General features: G+C 41.6%; 1 protein-coding gene and 1 long non-coding RNA gene across 15 annotated transcripts in view; one reads left to right on the top strand and one right to left on the bottom strand.

The window, feature by feature from the left end:
• Positions 1–19,693, bottom strand: part of EFCAB2 (EF-hand calcium binding domain 2) — a 44,459-nt gene that overhangs the window by 15,647 nt on the left and 9,119 nt on the right. Inside the window, exon 2 of one of the 2 annotated variants that reach the window (XM_036453581.2) lies at positions 5,932–6,011. In XM_036453581.2, coding sequence (XP_036309474.1) covers positions 5,932–6,011 — 80 coding nt within the window. Of the gene's footprint in view, positions 1–5,926; positions 6,012–19,693 lie in introns of both variants that reach the window. The other variant, XM_036453580.2, reaches the window with a different exon arrangement.
• Positions 66–18,767, top strand: LOC118727693. Of its 13 annotated transcripts, none has more exons than XR_006742631.1 (4): positions 66–161; positions 12,201–12,206; positions 16,950–16,953; positions 17,857–17,868. It is a non-coding gene; the product is annotated as an uncharacterized LOC118727693 (long non-coding RNA). The 13 variants fall into 13 exon arrangements; XR_004990628.2 differs by lacking the exons at positions 12,201–12,206; positions 16,950–16,953 and adding exons at positions 7,424–7,427; positions 16,000–16,005; XR_004990632.1 differs by lacking the exons at positions 12,201–12,206; positions 16,950–16,953 and adding exons at positions 7,424–7,427; positions 8,192–8,197.

Genomic DNA, 19,693 nt, shown 5'->3' with positions numbered 1-19,693 from the left:
GTAACAGAATACAGAGATAGCAAGTTTTTTAAGACTTCCAGGCTCTGTTTTAAAGTGCTTTAAATAGATTGACAGATTGATAGCTCTTTCTCGATTCCGTGGGTGGTGGTGCATGGCCGTTCTTAGTTGGTGGAGCGATTTGTCTGGTTAATTCCGATAAAGTGCTTTAAATATTCATATCCACTTAATCCTCATATTAGCTCTGTGTGGTAGGTACTATTTTTATTGTTTTACAGATGAGGAAAAGTTAGGTAATTTCCCCGATGTTAGTAAAAAGAGGAAAGGAAAGTACTAATTCCACCTGCCTTTTTAACCATCGCACACTGCTAACTGCATAAATGTCAGCTGAGAATTTAATTAGACTTAAAGGATAATTCTTGACTGTAACAGGTGCTTCTAAAGAGAAATCTAGAAAGTCCACCCCATGGGACCCTTGAAGGTGACCAGATCGTCCCGCTTTTGGCGGGACAGTCTCAATTTTCAACAATTTTTCCCACGTCCCTCAGTGTTTTAAAAAAAAATCCCGATTTTTGGAAAGACTGGAAAGATTAAAACGACGTGGGACATGGGGAAAACTGTTGAAAATCAGGACGGTCCCGCCAAAAGCTGGACGATCTGGTCACCTTAGGACCCAAGGATCACAAAGGTATGGTCCAAGATGCTGGTGGCAAATTCCAGCAGGTTATAATTATGCAAAAAGTTCATCAGGAGGCTGATGGACCTTCAGCAGGGCTGAAGATCTGCAATAGATATAGGCATTTCCCCTAACCCAGTGGTCAGCAAACTCATTAGACAACAGAGCCAAATATCAATAGTACAACGATTGACATTTCTTTTGAGAGCTGAAAACCAACTTCTTCACATGGGCCACGAAGTTTCAATCGCACTGCAGAAGCAGAGGAATGAGCAAATGCCTCCTAAAGTCCTCCCCAATGCTCTGATTCTAAGATTATCTTTTAAAATACACACACAAAACCTGTGGCTTGTGTAAGAGAATGCTCTTATTCTCAGAAAATATACATTGGGCAGCTGGAGTGGCTCAGTGGTTGAGCATCAACCTATGAACCCAGAGGTCATTGGTTCGATTCCCAGTCAGGGCACGTGCCCAGGTTGCAGGCTCAATCCCCAGTAGGGTAGGCGATCAATGATGTTTCTCTCTCATTGATGTTTCTATCTCTCTATCCCTTTCCCCTCCTCTCTCTCTAAAAAGCAATATAAACATTTTTTTTTAAAGAAAATATATACTGAAGTATTTCTGGAAAAAGGTCACAATGTCTGCAACTTACTCAAATAGTCCAGCAAAATGAAAATGATCATTAAATAATAAAATGCATAAATGTGCACATATAAGATGTCCCCAAAAATGTACACACATTTTAACAGCTGATAGCTCAATTTTGAAAATAAAATGTATTTTTATAAACACTGCCTTTATAATTATTCAAAGTGTGTGTATACATTTTTTAGGACAACCTTGTATGTGGAGAGAGTCAGAGAGTGAGTCCATGCAAGCAAGAGCTCATTTGGCAAAACGCTGAGAACTGGGGGATCTAGGTAAAAGTGCATAGCAGTTTGGCACCATTCTTTCTATTTGTCTAGAAGTTTGGAATTTTTTATGAAAAGGTGTTTGTTTAAAAAATACACATAAGCACATTTCAATCTCAACAATCAAAACCAAAGTAATAAGGAATAATAAAAGAAATTCTGCCTTTTATAAACTACTTATAAAACAACTGGCTTTTTTGTGTTATACTATTTTTATCACTTTGGCTTAAAATGTTGATTATCAAGGATGTATTAACCTTCGGTTTCACAGTGAGTTACAACCTGTTTACTCAGCACTGTAGAACTGAAATTGAAAACTTGGGAACACTGGATAGATCTATAATGCCACACAGATGAGCTGAGCTGAGGCTGCTCCGGGTCTTCTGTTCCTTGCAGGAAATAAGAATGTGGAGAGAGGGCGGAACAGAGAGGAAGGCAGCGCTGTGAACTGCTCCTGCTGCCAAGGATGAGAGGGGCTGCATGACTGACTGGTTCTGAGCACTGGGCTCAGGCTCTCAAAAGATGAGCAGTTCCCAGCAAAACGGTCAGCGTGACCTCTGGCCCCAGAAGGCTGGCTGATGGCCCTGCCCAGTCACGGCCAAGCAGAGGGTGACTAAGAAGAACATGAACCAAGGACAGAGGTAGAGGAAGGGAGGCAGTGTTTAAACTCTAACAGGCCGTTCTTCTCAAATGTGTGCCTTCCTCAAAAGGCGATGGAATGAGGTGCATTTCTTTCAGGAGGCCTCCCAAGTCCCTGGGAAGAGAGGAAAGGGAATTAGAGCAGGAACACAGATGACTTAGGCTCTCCTGCTCTCATGTCCTGAAACACGACCGGAGGACAGAATATGGTGATCCCGTGAGCTCCTTTCACTCTGCAATTTTGTGTCAAGACCTGGGAACGCAGCAGAGGGGTCAGATAGCCTCTGGATGGAGCTGGGAACCTGGCCATCCTGGGAGAGCCATACAGCTAACTGAGGCGTAGTAAGCTCCCAAAGGTCAGCTAAGGAAAAAGAGCAGGGCAAGAAAAAACAGAGGCCACAAAAACATCAGGCCATTGATTCTTGGTATGAACTACAAACTAAAAGCCATTATGGTTAAATAGTAAGAATGTGTTTCTGTATTGGAGTATACAGACAGTACTAAACATGGAGACAAAGTCATTTCACAACAAATGAGTCACAATAAGTTGCCTAAGAGTGACATCACCATTTGATTTATGTACAGCATTTGGGCCATTTAAATGTGTGAGGGGGATGGGAGGGGCATGTTGATTCTTAGCAAGCCAGCCTTCAGTGTGTGTGGTATCGAGTTTCTGACACAAGGTGGAGCCAGTGCCATTGAGCTAGGTTGTGTGACTTCAGTTTAAGGGCAATCTAAGGTCAAAACGTCAAAAAGTGAAGACCTGATTCAAGACAACTGATGCAATTCTAAGGGAGAAAAGAACCAGCAAAGTATTTTACCCTCTATGGAATAACTGACACTGAGCTAAGTATAAGAGACTATTAAAAGCAATTCATAAGAAGAAAAAAAGCTGTGAAATTATTTTCATTCATTTAATAAATATTTATTGCACACTACTATGTGCCTAGAACCACATATAGTAGAGCAGTCAACACAGAGAAAACTTTGCCCTCAACAAAGGCATTTTTCACAGATCAATCTTATTTTGACAAAGCCATGAAATGAAGTTGAAATAATGGCTAAATCTCATTTGCAGAACTGCTTTGAAAAAAAAAAGCCGCCTTTTCCAAATACCCCTCTAATGAAGTGACATTTTTCTGCTACTAGAGCAGCATTTTTCAACCGCTGTTCCGCGGCACACTAGTGTGCCGCAAGATGTTGCCTGGTGTGCCGTAGGTGCAGACAAGACAAGAATTTTATAATTTTTCACTATTTTGTTTACTTAATATTTCATAATAAAGTAATTATAAAATACTTTCTTTGTGTTTATTTGATTCCTATTCAAGAGAATTACTTTATATATAGTCAATATAGGCACAGAGTTAAATTTTTTAACATTTTCTAATGGTGGTGTGCCTCGTGATTTTTTTCATGAAACAAGTGTGCCTTTGCCCAAAAAAGGTTGAAAAACACTGTACTAGAGTATGTTTTCAGAAAACCCTCTAATTCTAACTTGTTCCATTATTATTTCTTACTCTGTCCTATGTGCTAGAGTTTGCATTCCCCAAAGGAAGAACCCTGGATCTCCTATAGCTCAGGCACTGCCTTAGGCACTGAGGTTACTATCGAGCATTAGACAGACAAGGTCCCTGCTCTAACCATGGAATGCACAATCAAGCAGGAGAAAGCACACACACACTCAAATAAGTACACATGTGAGCTAACTTTATGAGAAAGCACCACCACCATCATCATGATCCTAACTATTAGCTTGCTAGGGCTGCCACAATGAAATAGCATACTGGGTGGCTCAAACACAGCATTTACGTTCTCACAGGCTGGAGGCTGAGCTCCAGGATCATGGTGTTGGCAGGGTTGGTTTTTCTGAGACCTCTCTTCAGACGGCCATCTTCTCACAGTGTCCTCACTTGGTCTTTCCTCCCTGCACATGCTTCCCCTCGTGTCTCTGCCAAATTCCCTCTTTAAAAAAAATTTTTTTATTTGATTTCAGAGAGGAAGGGAGAAGGAGAGAGAGATAAAAATGTCAACGATGAGAAAGAATCATTGACTGGCTGCCTCCCATACACCCCACACTGGGGATGGAGCCTGCAATTGGGTTATGAGCCCTGACCTGGAATTAAACTATGAACTCCTGGTTTGTAGGCCAACCCTCAACCACTGAGCCCGAAAAAGCCTGGAGTCCTTGAAAACCTCTGCACACCCCCCCAGGTGCTGGCGCCATTTGGGGGCTCAGCCCATCTGATCTCCAGATGACCTAATTTATTATCCCTTACCACTTTTGGCTTCATGCAGTCCTCCTTCGGCAACCCTAACATTTACCATATTTTTCGGACCATAATACGCACTTTTTTCCCCCCAGAAGTGGGGGGGGAAAGTCCTTGCGTCTTATGGTCCAAATATAGCCTACACATATACTTTAAAAAAAAAGTTTTTTTACTTGCCCGGCTCTGTGTGGTCTCTGTGCTTGCCCGGCTCTAAAATGGTTCTAAATGCTGCTGTCTACTTTACAGGGTTGATTACATGTGTTTATGACTGTGATGTTGGGTTTTAATGCACATAAAATATTTTAGGACACTATTTGTTTCAGAATCTTTTTTTCTTCATTTCCCTTCTCTAAAAACTGGTGCGTCTTATGGTCCGGAGCGTCTTATGGTCCGAAAAATACGGTACTAAGTCAGTTGACTGAAACATTTTTCATTGTTGTGAAAGGTCTAAATAATTCCAAATTCAGCACTGTCAAATGGCTGCTTGCTGCCCAAGCAGAAAGTTCACTATCCTGGAGTTTCCTTCTAAAGCAATGCTGAGACATTGTGGAGAGACATTACTTCTGTCCACTGTGGCAAACATTTCCATTAAATCTTTCAATGTGTGCAAAGCAGAGTAAGGGGAAGGAACACAGAATGGGGGCAAGGATCCCACAACTTCTATTACACCCATGGATGTCTCCACTGCCTTCTGCCTTTATTTTTTTCTGGTCTCAAACTACTCTGTTTCCTGGTATTCATGTCTTTCTCTCATCATTTTATATTCTTTTGTTTTTGCTTCTTTTTGTTATTTTACTTGGGTCATGTAACCCTCCTTAAGCATTATTAATCGGTGTAATTTCCCATTCATGGCTTGATAATACATATCTACCCATCTATACAAATAAAAGAGAAAGATGCAAATTGACCATACCTTATGTCATATTGTGACGCCCACCAGCCAATCAGGAGTGAATATGCAAATTAACCAAATATGTTGTGTTAATTTGCATACACAGGCACCCAGCAGCTGGGGCGGGGCCTCTGGGCAGCATGGGAAGGCGGGGCCGGAGCGGAAAGAGGCAGCTCCAGAGCAGAAAGGCAGTGCAGGCAGCCAGGGAAAGGAAGACCCAGTCTTGCACTAATCTTCATGCATCGGGCTTCTAGTTTTAAAATAAAATTCTATGCATTCACTCAACAAATATTTACTGAATGCCAACTTTGTGTCTAGCACTAAAGCTACAGTAGAGTTTCTCTAACTCACAGAATTAGTTTGGAACAGGCAATGTAGATATATTCTTTTCACCAGACCATAAAGAATAAGAAGCAGCATGGACCTGAAGCAGTAGTTAGCAAAAGACCTTTTACAGGGCAGCGCAACCATAAATACCTAAAATAGCATGATAAATCCAAGGAATGTTTAAAAAAAGAGCCTTCTTCTATTTTATGAGTTATATCAGTAATTTAGAATAAGAACAAAGAAAGTATTTCCAAACCTCACATCCACTGTATTATTCAGCTCATGGTCAAACACTTCAAAAGCCTCTTTGATTTTTCTTTGCATGTCTGCTACTTGTAGCTCTATAAAAGACAAAAAAAATAAAAATTATTTTACTTTAATTTTTAATTCAATAGAAATTTTTCAATAAACTAGAAATTCTCAGTAAGAAAGAAAGAATTTGGTAAAAGATTTAGAGTAAGTCAAATGGTGCTGGAAAAAACAAAGCAGGGAAGGGATGTGAAGAGTGCTAGGAGTGTGGGTGGGGGAAAAGGGTGGTGTGATGGCTTGGGAAGGCCTACTTCATGATAAGCTGACTTCTATGCAAACCAAAGGAGGGGAAAGAGCCCTATAAATTACTGCAAGAATAGTTTTTAGGCAGAGAGAACAGGAAAGCAGAATGGCAAGAAATAAGGTCAGAAAAGATGAGTTTTGGGGTGGAAGACAGATTCTATACAGGGGCTACATTAAGGATTTTGTCTTTTACTTTCAATGAGATGAGAAAGCACTGAAGGTTTATAGGCAGTGATGTGATGTGATGTGATATGGCCTGGCTTATATTTGCTTTGGCTATTGTGTTAAGAATATACTAGAGCCCTAACTGGTTTGGCTCAGTGGATAGAGCATCGATCTGTGGATGCATGCATTAACAAAGATGGCGGGTTAATTTGCATACTCAGGTGCGGAGTGGCCAGGGGCAGGGAGGGACGCTTGCATCATCGCCAAATCAACAACACAGGTGCCCGCACCGCCCGGCAGCTCCGGGCCTCTGGGCAGCGCGGGAAGGTGGACAGGCAGCTCCAGCCAGAGCAAAGTCGGTGCTGGCAGCCCGGGGAAGGAAGGCCCATTCTTACATGAATCTTCATGCATCGGGCCTCTAGTATTAGGAATAAAAATATTGGTTTGATATAGTCCAATTCTCAAAAGATTGATATCAGCCAATCTTCCCCAATTAGGAGAGCATAATGTTCCATTATTGCTAAAACTGATACAACAGAGACAGTAGGTACAGTAATCTGATTAAGAGCACCAGCCCTGGAGCTAGACATCTAGGCTCAAACTTGGCTCTTCTACATACTAGCAGTGAGATCCTGGGCAAGTGGCTGAGTCTCTGTGCCTGTTTCCTCAACTTAAATGGTGATAATAATAGCATCATCCTTGGAAAACAGTACCGCAGTTCCTTAAAAAGCTAAACATCAAATTACCAAATGACCCAGAAAGTCCACTTCTGGATGAATCAGGTGCTTCAGCAGATGTTTGTATACCAATGCTCACAACAGCATTATTCACAGTAGCCAAAAAGTGAAAACAACCCAAAGGTTCATGGGTGGATGAATGGATAAACAAAATGTGGTATATGCACAGCACGGAATATTTCTCAGCCTTCAAAAGAATTTAAATCCTGATGCATGCTACAAAATGACTGAAGGTCTTCAAGACAGTAAGTGAAATAAGGCAGACACAGAAGGTCAGTGCTGCTTAAGTCCATTTACAGGAACGTAGAACAGTCAAACTCACAGAGAAAAAAAGTAGAACGGCAGCTGCCAGGGGTGGGGTTTGGGAGTACTATGTAATGGGTACAAAGTTTCTGTTTGGGATGATGAAAAGGCTCTGAAAATAGATGGTGGCAATGGTTGCACAACAATGTGTACTTTATGACACTGAACGGCACTTAAGAAATGGTAACACACTGCATCCTAATTCCAATGTATCGTTGGTTATAAAATTAAAGGGCATACATATTACACAATAAAATGGGTTTAACAATTCTAATACTCATTCTGAACACTGTTATCCAACGTTCCAGGTAGTAATGCCAACCAGCAAGCCAAACCCAAACTAAAAGATCATTTTCCCCTTCTTGCCCTTTTCATGAAAATTATAGTCAGACTGACTGTGTGTATTCTTGCCAAAGAATGGCTAAAATACCATGATACCATAACATGTCAGAAAGTTATATTAAACTATTATTTTCATGTGACAGATTAATAAAAGCTTTAGAAATTTTTGATATCAGAAAAATATATTTAGAGTATTCAAATTTAAATGAAGGTATGACTATAACAATTGTCTCCACATGATGTCTAAATAATGGCTATTAGTGATTGCAAAAATATTTGGCAACTTACACTGCTCAAATCAACATTTCAAAACAACACCTGAAACAATGCCTCTGATTTTAAAATATCTCATGAAAATGTAACTTTTATATAGAAGAAAATCTTGAGGATTATTAGAATATATAACAAAGACAGTACCTAAGGAAATTGTTTTAAGAAATATATTTTAACCCATATATTTATTAGAATAAAATGTAATGTAAACAAATGTATAATCATGAGTAAAAAGTCTGTGCTTCTCTCTATAAATTGGTGTAAATTGGTACTGTAGTGGACAGACAGACATGAGCAGAGCCAGAGCAATAGGCCTGGTATGGAATATCGCCAGGGTGGAAAGTCCCGGGTGCCTAGCAATGGGAAAAACCGGGAAAACAAGGGCCTCACCCCCAGGATGGCCTTTCCTCCCCCAGGATACTGCTGGTCTGGAGGTCCAGACCCCCTGACTTATATGTCGATGTTCAGACCCTCCCCTGCCTTGCCTCCCTGGCATGTTGCTAGTCACGTGGCAGCCTCCCTCAGAGGAGAAACAGAGGAGCCTGCGAATAGCCTCCAAGGACTTCATGCAAGCTCTTGCATGACCACTCCCTTAGGCATTAATCCCTCAGGACAGTGAGGTTCTGACCCACATCCAATAACCTTAGGAATAAAGTCTCCCGTCTATTGACAGAGTTTTGGTCAAACCAGACCTCCGTTGTGTTTCAGCTCCAGGCCCAGAAAGGCAGCAAGGCTTACAGAGGGGGTAAGGAAAGGGGGCGGGGCGGGGGGGTGGGGGGGAGAGGTGGCACCACACATGCCATGGCTGACTTTAGGACCGGCTGTGATGGCTCATGACCCCCTACCCTGGCACCAACCAATAAGTTGGGACCACAGCCCTGAAAGAACACCTCCTGGGAAGATGGACATTCCATTGAGATCTTCCCCTGAGACTTTCCCTAAGATCTCCCTCCGCCATTAGAGAGCAAATAAAACCCAGGAGGGAGCACTCAGAGTATGCTCCTGTCTCTGAAGTGTGCCCCTCGCCTTTGCCCTCTCCTTCCCCCAGGCCTGTACATCTCGCTCGCTTTCTCCTAAGTTCCAAAGGCCCATTTTTTGCCTCTAACTTATTCCCTGACCCACACGGCCCAGCTGCTCACTTCTTCCACAGCTCACTTTCTCTACCTCCGTGCCTTTTTTTAAAACTATTTATTTTTTTAATTTTCACCCAAGGGCATGCTGAGAGAGACATTGAAGTGAGAGAAAAGCCAATCAGTGTCCTTCTGTACACTCTCCAACTGGGGGGTCAAACACCCAACACAAGCATGTAATCCAACCAGCAATTTCCAGTACATGGATGACACTCAACAAACTGAGCCACTCCAGCCTGGCCCTCTGTGACTTTCTAAATAAACTTTTGCTTGTAGTTGAGTCTTGGCTCTGAACTCTTTCTTAGCCAGAACTCAAGTACCGAGGTTGCTGAACCGAGGTCCAATCGCCAGTAACATTATGGTGTTATTTCACCGCAAAAGTGCTAACTGGAGTTCATATATCTTCATTAGTTATTAACACACAACAGATTAAGATGTTATACAAATTTTTAGAAACTTCTAAGAAGTGTTTGGCTAATGACAAATTTAGGTCAGTGCAGGAATAAAATCAATTAAAAACCACAGAATCTCAAGTTGAAAGAGAATTTAGATGTCATTTAGCCCTCTCAACTACAGGCAAAAACCTGTCTGAAACATGCCTATGTGGTCATGGACCAGGGTTTGGTTTATTCTTCTCTACTGTAAGGACTTCTCTACTGTAATCACTTTTGTCTTTAAAAAGCATTGTATTGACTATGACCACCACAAATGAAAATGTTTAAATTTAAATTTTAAAAATGTTTACTGAGATCCTAAAAATGTTTTTTAAAGATCCAGACTCAGTTCCCCTTCACCAGGCAAAAATCTTACTTAACCTTAACTCTTGATAAGTCATGTTAATAGAAGTGTAAAGCCTGGCCTGATGGCTCAGTGGTTGAACATTGACCTATGAACTAGAAGGTCAGAGTTTGTTAGGCACATACCCAGGTTGTGAGCTCTATCCCCAGCCTACCTCTCTCTTTCCCTTCCTCTCTGAAATCAATAAAAATGTTTTTTAAAATATAGAAATGTAAAAAAAAGCCGTAATTCATCATTGTGCTCTGGAAATAATTTCTTTCTACAGAACATGTTTAAACTATACCCTTGATATGAGAAACTGGTTGGTTGGTAATCCAAGTAATTCTATTTAATTCACCAGTGGCCCAGTGAACAAAATTCATGCACATTAAAGGGAGATTAATTAGAGGAAGTATTTTAATATTGCTATGTGCCCTTTCTCTATAATAGAAGTGCCAGAGATTAAAGAAAATTAGTAACATGTATATGAAAATCTTCCTCCTGTCAGAGGCTAGGGCAGTGTTTTTCAACCTTTTTTGGGCAAAGGCACACTTGTTTCATGAAAAAAATCATGAGGCACACCACCATTAGAAAATGTTAAAAAATTTAACTCTGTGCCTATATTGACTATATATAAAGTAATTCTCTTGAATAGGAATCAAATAAACACTAAGAAAGTATTTTATAACTACTTTATTATGAAATATTAAGTAAACAAAATAGTGAAAAATTATAAAATTCTTGTCTTGTCTGCACCTACGGCACACCAGGCAACATCTCAGTGTGCCGCGGAACAGCAGTTGAAAAACGCTGGGCTAGGGTGTACTGTGGGACTCAGAGTCAAGTCCCCTCCCACTCATGGTGCCTCAAAATCGCACGAGACCCAGCCCCAGCCAGCCCCACCCCCATTAGGCAAAATCCAGACCCAGCCAGCCCCACCCCCACCAAGCCCTGCCTAGTAGGGGCACAGCCTCAGGTCCCCTGGCCTGGCACCCAGCAGGGGGGAGGGGGCAACCTCAGGTCCCTCATCAAGCCCCGCCTGTGGTGGTGGTGGTGCCACAGCCGCAGGGCCAGCAGTGCACCCTCAGGTCCCCCAACCCAGCCCTGGGGAAGGGGGTGTGGCCTGGGGTCCCCCGGCCCAGGGCAGAGGGAGCAGCCTGAGGTCCCCTGTCAAGCCCTGCCAGGTGAGGGATGTGGCCTGAGGTTTCCCAGCCTGACTCCAGGGTTGGGGGTGTGGCCTGAGGTCCCCTGTCAAGCCCCACAGGGCAGATAGTGCAGGCTCAGGTCCCATGCCCCAGCCCAGCATAACCCAATCTCAGGTCCCTGCTGATTGATCCTTAAGGCTTGTTATCAGAATTCAGCCTCTGCTATTGGCACAGCCATCTTGTGTTACAGAAACCCCACCTATGCTGTGAGCACCGCCATCTTTGTGACACTGTGATGATCAATTTGCATATCCCCTCTTTATTAGCTAGGATGATTACATCTAATTCAAAATCAGAAATAACATCTCAAAAATTAAATTAAGCTAAAATTAATATGTAGGTTTTCAGTAAGTTTTATGAAATTTTGCCAAGCTTAGAGGAAAATATTAGCAATAATACAATACATTTATTTTCGCAGAAATGTCATGTTAGCAGGTGTTCTAGAAAATGCTACTTTTTAATAGAGTGCCCATTTAGCAAAAGTGAAATGACCAAATGTGGAAATAAGCACTTTACAAGATGATCAGATGGTGAAATAATACCAGAAATATTAGTTAACAAGCACACTTTTATTACAAAAGATGCCACATTTCAGACTATCATGTATATTTAAAATATGTTGTATCCTGACTGAAGGTTTGTCAATGTTGATAAAATAAGAATGTTAGAAGCATTTTTTTGTGTTAAACCAGTGGTCGGCAAACTCATTAGTCAACAGAGCCAAATATCAACAGGACAATGATTGAAATTTCTTTGGAGAGCCAACTTTATTAAACTTAAACTTCTTCTGACACCACTTCTTCAACATAGACTCGTCCAGGCCGTGGTATTTTGTGGAAGAGCCACACTCAAGGGGCCAAAGAGCCGTATGTGGCTCCAGAGTCACAGTTTGCTGACCACGGTGTTAAACAGTAAGAACGCATTTATTATGTACACACCATTCCCCATGCATTCTCATGGATGTTTACTAGTTACTAACTCTTCAGTGTACTCTTTCAAATGATATCCTTTATATTAACTTGATTCAGTATCCTGAGTAGAGCCAGGAACCGGTATTTTTACAAAGAACGGCAGAGGATTTGATGAGCGGCCAAGTTTGAGAATCACTCCATTAATTGACAGGGTAGTTTTAAAGAACATCACGCTTTACAGTCAGAAACAACCCCAAACAAATCCCTACTCTAACCTTTATAGACCAAGTGGGCTTGGGCAAGCAGTTTAGTTTCCCTAAAATTCAAACATACTTTTCTAAAATGAGAATAATGCCTTAAACACAGAATAATGTAAGTATACAAGAAAATGTATATAAACGCTTATAATATGTATGTAAATATTAAATAGATGTTAACTGTTAATTAACTATTTTAACTGCTCAAACCATCCACCTCTCCTCCATTCCCTACCTTTGTTCCTGCTCCTCTCTCAAGCTGGTACTCTCTAATTTTTCCCCTACTTTTTTTTTAATACTTTTATTGGTTTCAGAGAGGAAGGGAGATGGAGAGAGAGATGGAAACATCAATGATGAGAGAGAACCATGGATCTGCTGCCTCCTGCACACCCAACACTGGAGATCGAGCCTGCAACCCAGGCACGTGCCCTGACTAGTAATCAAACCGTGACCTCCTGGTACATAGCTCAACACTCAACCACTGAGCCATGCTTAAAGGCTGGGCAAACTTGTAAGCCTATAAGCCACTCTTTCGGTCTCTACCTGCACAGACACCTATCTTCCTTCTTCTTCTCTAGATTAGGCCAACTATTCATCCTCTATGCTTACACATCACTTCTCTTCATTCATGAAATAATAGTCATTGAACACCTATGATATACTAGTAGACATTGAGGACACAGGAGAGAACAAAACTGATGTGCTGACATTCTAATAGAAAATATATTTTTAAAATTACATAAGTAACCCTAACCGGTTTATCTCAGTGGATAAAGCATTGGCCCATGGACTAAAGGGTCCCAAATTCAATTCGGTCAAGGGCATGTACCTTGATCGCGAGCACATCCCCAGTAGGAGGTATGCAGGAGGCAGCTGATTGATGTTTCTCTCTCATCGTTATTTCTAACTCTCTATCCCTCTCCCTTCCTCTCTGTAAAAAATCAATAAAACATATTTTAAAAATTACATAAGTAATTTTCATTGTGATCTAATCATTACACTGCAATCAATTATTTGTGTCTGTTTTTCCCCACTAAATACTAAGTCTTTCACATCTATATCAAGTTCATTTTTATATTTCTGGCATTGAACAATGTCTGGCATAAAGGAGATATTAATAAATATTCTTAACTAAAAAGATGAAAGGCTTAATTAATGAAAGTAAGTTCTGGAGAAGAAAAAAGTAGATGAATTATGAATACAAATGAGGAAAGGAAGGCTCTTCTATTAAAAAACTAAGGGGCACCAGAAAGGAGTGCTGAAGATATGTTTAAAGGTAGAGGCAACAAGCTGAGGGAGTTCAGGTGTAATGCTGACCATTTTTAAGAAAACGAAGCACAATCATCTACTGCAGTGGTTCTCAACCTTTCTAATGCCGCGACTCTTTAATACAGTTCCTCCTGTTGTGGTGACCCCAACCATAAAATTATTTCCGTTGCTACTTCATAACTGTGATTTTGCTACTGTTATGAATCGTAATGTAAATATCTGTGTTTTCTGATGGCTTTAGGTGACCCTGCTAGCAGTTTCAACCTGTGGGTCTTGACTGTAGAGCCTCAGGTTGAGAATCTCTAGCAGAGTCGCCTAAGACCATCAGAAAAAAAATACAGATCCAAATATTTCCTATTTTGAGGGAATTCCTATTGTGTGGATTAGCAGAGTACAATGTCATCTCACTAAAGAAGCCAAAAGGGACAGATCTTCCCTCTCAGTCTTCAGGTAGTAGAGGAATAGAAATGTGACCCAGGCTCAGCCAATCAATAGTCTTGTGCAGGATTTTGAATTTTAAGGAGCTAATACAAAAAAGTAGGGACAGTTTTTTAATTACATATGGGTATGGAAAAAGCAATAACAGCAAGAATTTAGCTAACAGTGGTAGGGCAGTAGTACTGTTAGGGACCGAAATGAAATACTGGGGACTATTTGTAAGAAGTATTATTCATGCTCTGTTAACCATGATTGTTTTATTCTGATTTAAAAAAGCACATTCACCCGCTGTGGCTCAGTGGTTGAGTGTCGATCTATGAACCAGGCACCAACGGTTCAATTCCTTGGCATTTCTTTATCAGTTTTCATGCCTGGGTTGTGGGCTCGATCCCCAGGGTGGGGCATGTGCAGGAAGCAGCCAGTCAACATGTTTCTCTCTCTCTCTCTCTCTCTCTCTCTCTCTCTCTCTCTCTCTCTCTCTCTCTCTCTCTCTCTCCCCCTTCCTCTCTGAAACACATAAAAACATTAAAAAATAAAAATAAAAAAAATAAAGAAATAGAGCCCTACACGGTTTGGCTCAGTGGATAAGAGCGTCAACCTGTGAACTGAAGTGTTCCAGGTTCGATTCCGGTCAAGGGCATGTACCTTGGTTGCGGGCACATCCCCAGTGGGGGGTGTGCAAGAGGCAGCTGATCGATGTTTCTCTCTCATCGATGTTTCTGGCTCTCTATCCCTCTCCCTTCCTCTCTATAAGGAATCAATAAAATATATTTTTAAAGAAATAGAAAGCACATTCTAACCTGGCTGACAGTTGTACACCCCGGGACTTAGGAGTCAACCTTGGACCTGGGTGTCAACCTTGGAATGGGGTCCATTCTCATCCAAGACCTGCCTATTATCACAGAAAGGTTAACAACACTGTTGCCCAAATAAGGATGGCCTGCCCTGAGCCCACATCGCCTGTAACCTCTAAGTAACCATTATTCTCATTGTTTCCCTTTAGCCTACTTTCCCTGTAACCTTTCTCCTCCCCAACAGAAGCAGCTGCTTATGGAGGCTCAGGGCAGATTTTGGTGGATGACGTGCTGCTCTCCCATGCTGCCGGCAACACTGGAATAAACACTCATGTATGACTCAACCCTGTCTCTGCTCAATTGGCTTAAACAGTGACAGGCAGCCTGGACCCACTGGTCATCCAGTTTCAGCTCAGCAGAAGATTAACCAAACTGTCCTTGTAGCATGACCTCAGCTGTACAACCTCCTTGGTTTTTGCTGGTTGTGTTTCCAAGTTCACTCTCCAGATTCCTGCTGATTTTATGAGCTCCCTGCTAACTTCTAATAAATTCCTTTTCTACTTCCACTAGCCACTATCTGTTTTATTTGGCTGATAAATTGGGGGGGCGGGAGGGGGGGGATAGAAGGATTGCAGAAACCAGAGGCTTGATAAGGTCCAACAGCAGGTATTTTAAGTAAGGAAACCGAACACCACTGGCAGTCTGGGAGATTATGGTCAGTTGATAGTATAAGAGTTAGGATTTCAAAGTGCCTCACATGATGTAGATATGAGAATAAGATGTTAAAAAAGAATGGAAATGAAGATCACTGAAGTTGAAAAAAATAAAGAATTATGAAACTACTGTGTTGGATGAATGGCCTACCTGAAGTCATCCAGAATGATGGTGGAATATGGAATGGACAGACATGAAAAGAAATACCAAAGGCTTTGATCAGCAAACAGTAAGCAAAAGGGAGACAGTAATAAAGAGAAAAGGTGAAGTAGAACAAGTTTCAAAGGAAGAATTTTTATGTAAGAATGAAAGAGCAATAATTTGGAATTTGAAGTGGGCTAATTCAACTTCTACTTGAAGGCAAAAAGACATGAGAGAATGACTAGTCTTTACTCTGAAATGGCTCCAAAAGAAGTGGTAGGCCAAGAGAAAGCGGAGATTAAGTTAAGAAAAAGGGATGAGAAGAGTGTTCTACAAAAAGATTACTTGTCCACTCATCTGCTGATGGGCACATGGGTTGTTTCCAAATCTTAGCTATTGTAAATTGTGCTGCTATGAACATAGGAATGCATATGTCCATTCTGATTGGTGTTTCATCCTAGAAGTAGAATTACTCATCAGCAGATGAGTGGATTAAAAAACTGTGGTAAACCTACAAAATGGAATACTACACCGCTATGAAAAAGAAGGAACTTTTACCATTTGCAACAACATGGATGGAAGTGGAGAGCATTATGCTAAGCGAAATAAGACAGTCGGAGAAATATAAATATCACATGATCTCACTCATATGTGGGATATAATGAGCAACAATAATTTGATGAACAAAAATAGATCCAGAGACAAATGGCAGGGGAGGTGGGGGAGTTAGAGAGCAACCAAAGGACTTGTATGCATCATAGTAGCATAACCAATGGACAGACACTGGGGGGTGGGGGCTTGCCCAGAGTGGGAATGGCTGGGATGGAGGAACTGTCAGTGGGAGAGGAAAGGAGACATAAGTAAAACTTTAGACAATAAAAAAAAAAGTATTTGTAAAGAAATTTATTTACATGAAAATAAGTCTCAAGCACCAAAGGACTCCATACACAATAGTGAGAAGACAGTCAGGAGGAAGGGAAAGGACAGGTAAAGAAGGTCAGAGCTATATAAAGAAGGGAACACAAGAAAAGAAAATAACTGGAGATGTCTGCATATGAAACAGAAGTCAAACAGCTGAATATAAATATGCTGAAGAAAATTCACATTTAAATACAAAGGCAATAATCCTATAGAATATTTCCCCTCTTTTACCTAAGGCCCAGGCTCCTGTCTTCTTACTCAAATTCAGATTCAACTCTGGGTCCTCTGGTGAAATATTGACAAGTTAGTTGATCTTTGTAACCTTCAACTGGGGTGGCAGTTCCTTTCAGGACTGTAAATACCAAATGGACAACAGGAGTTGGTTTAACCCAATACTTAGAACCTGTAGGCACTAATAAACACTCACTAGACTATTAAATTCTAAAGGCAAAAGTGACAGAATACCACTTAGATCATAGTAATAATAATACAGAATTTTGGAACCTGAAAGTGAGATGCTGCCATAACAAATGCCAAAAAAATGTGGGAGAGATTTAGAGTCAGGAAATGCTGGCTTTTGAGTATGCTGTAGGTTACAGCTTAGAGGAAAGTGAGGAAAATCATACTGCCAACTATGAAGGGGGGTCCTTTTCATGAATAGCAGGAGAAATATTAACTTGGGAGGTAGAAAATATTCATGATAAACTAAATGGTCTATATAAAAAATTTTCTAGGAAAACTACTAAAGGTGCACCTTAGTTCCTTCTAGCTGCATTTAATAAAACTAGAGGCCTGATGCATGAATTCATGCACCAGCAGGGTCCCTCGGCCTGGCCAGCAGGATCAGGCCAAACCCGGCTCTCCAAAGTCCCCCAAAGGGTACCAGATTGCAAGAGGGCACAGGCCCAGGGACCCCACCAGTGCACAATTGGGACCAGCAAGGGATGTGGGAGATTGGCCAACTGGGAAGGGACCTCGGGAGGGCTCCAGGGCATGTCCGGCCCATCTCACTCGGTCCTGATTGGCAGGAACCAAGTAGCAAGTTAACCTACTGGTCGGAGCATCTGCCCCTGGTGGTCAGTGCACGTCATAGCAAGCAGTTGAGCAGCCTTAGCATATCATTATAATACTAGAGGCCCATTGCATGAAGAGATTCATGCAATAGGCCTTCCTTCCCTGGGCTCCCAGCACCGGTTTTCCTCTGGCACCCGGGACCCAGGCCTTCGCTCCAGCTGGAATCTGCCATCTTTGCTTCAGCTGGAATGCTACTCCTGTAAATCACTTAGCCCTCCACCCTCCTCCTCATAGCAAGCATCCCGTCCCCCCCTCCCCCCTACTCCCGCAACTGGAGCAGCTGGGCAGTCAGCATCTTTGTCCTTCTAGTTTGCATATTCCCTCCTGAGTGGCTGGTGGGGGAAGGGGAGTGATGGTTAATTTGCATGTTTCTCTTTTATTAGTGTAGATTACACTTTGGTTGAATGGCTGGCTCAACGACCAGAAACATAGCATATTAGGCTCTTATTATATAGGATGGAGGAGAAAGATCGCCTACAGGAAAAACTTAAACGAAAAGGAGCCATGAATTGCTACAGTTATGAAATTAACTGCCTCTCCAGATGGCAACAGATGCTAAGATAAAAATGGCTTCTGGGGAAAAATCAAATTTAAGGCATTGGCAGAAAAACACAGCTTAAACATGAAACAAAGTATATGGCTATAAAATCCTCTCTTAAGACCTCAGAAAGATCAAATCTAGCATCTCAGGCATCACACAAACTAGCAAAAGAACCTCTTAGGAGTTTAAGGATGTGTCTCAGAAATCCTTTCAATCAAACAAGAAGGCTTCAAAGGAAGCCTAATATCTCTTAGCTATTTCAGTAGAAGCCCGAAGTAGAGAATGGCTTATCTCAAATAAATGTGGCTATTGTCCAGTAGACAGTAAGATTCATAAGACACACATGAAGATATTAAGATATTTGCAGCTCTAGCATGGACTGAAAGAAGATAAAGATAGCACAAATTGAAAAAAAAATAAAATGAAACAACTGGAAAATTCTTTTTCTTTTCTTTTTTTTTTTGCCAGGACACAGACTATATTGGAGAGAAGAGTACCGCTGCCAGCTGCTTCCAGAGAGAGAGAGTGCGGAAGAGAGTGAGGGCGAAGATATAAGCACTTTTTAAGGGGAGGATAGGGGACAGGGCTTAGGGCACTCCGCACATGCTGATTGGTGGTTTCATGTAAGGCCTATGATTAGAGATCTAGGGACTTAGGAATCAGGGGTTAAGGGTATTTGGCAGGTGCTGATTGGTGGTTCAGTGCTCAGGCATATCTGGCTGCAGGTAGAGTTTACGTCTGTCCATCAACTAGAGGAAGGGAGGATCCAAAAATTCTATTGGCAGTAAACAGGTTTAGAAAATTGCTTAGTTGAAAACATGTACTCTCTCTCATAAAAGGGAGCGGGACACAGAGGGCGAAACCCAGAGCCAAAGGGCAGAGCTAAAAGCCAGCCAGAATCATTTCAGGACAAGAAGACCAAATCCTAATCAAGAACCTTCCACTATTTGCCCACACATTGACTGGGCCTATGTCAAACTGCCACAGAAACCACGGAAAGAGCTTCGACTGGCTAGAGCTGTAACAATCTGAACAAAAACACAGAGGGCACTGAATTATAATTCTAAGTATAAATTAACGTCCACACGTCTGCACTGACATAAAGGAATGACTGAGAAAACAAATACATAGGAGACAGGAAACAAACCTATGCAGAAGAATTCCAAATAATTCTCTGTCCTCAAGAAGGCAAACTCCCCACTCCTTCAGTGTGGCTCTACATAATGACTTCCTTCCCAGAGTCCAGGATGGAAAAGGGAGAGGAAGAGTAAGTTTACAGTGGAGAAACCTGACAGAACTCCCAGCAGGTGATCCCGGTCAATGCCAACAGTGACACAAATTATACCAATATGATGTGAAGAAAATAGCATTTTACCTCTGTGGTCTTCCACCCCAAATTCCATACACGTTTAATTATGAGAAAAACATCACACAAGCTGAAACTGGTTTGGTCGGACTGAAGGGTCAGTCCCAGGTTCG

This window comes from Pipistrellus kuhlii, unplaced genomic scaffold (assembly GCF_014108245.1).
Source record: "Pipistrellus kuhlii isolate mPipKuh1 unplaced genomic scaffold, mPipKuh1.p scaffold_m20_p_25, whole genome shotgun sequence".
NCBI classification, from domain to species: Eukaryota; Metazoa; Chordata; class Mammalia; order Chiroptera; family Vespertilionidae; genus Pipistrellus; species Pipistrellus kuhlii.
Note: the sequence above shows the minus strand (reverse complement) of the source record. Positions and strands in the feature narration are given on the sequence as shown.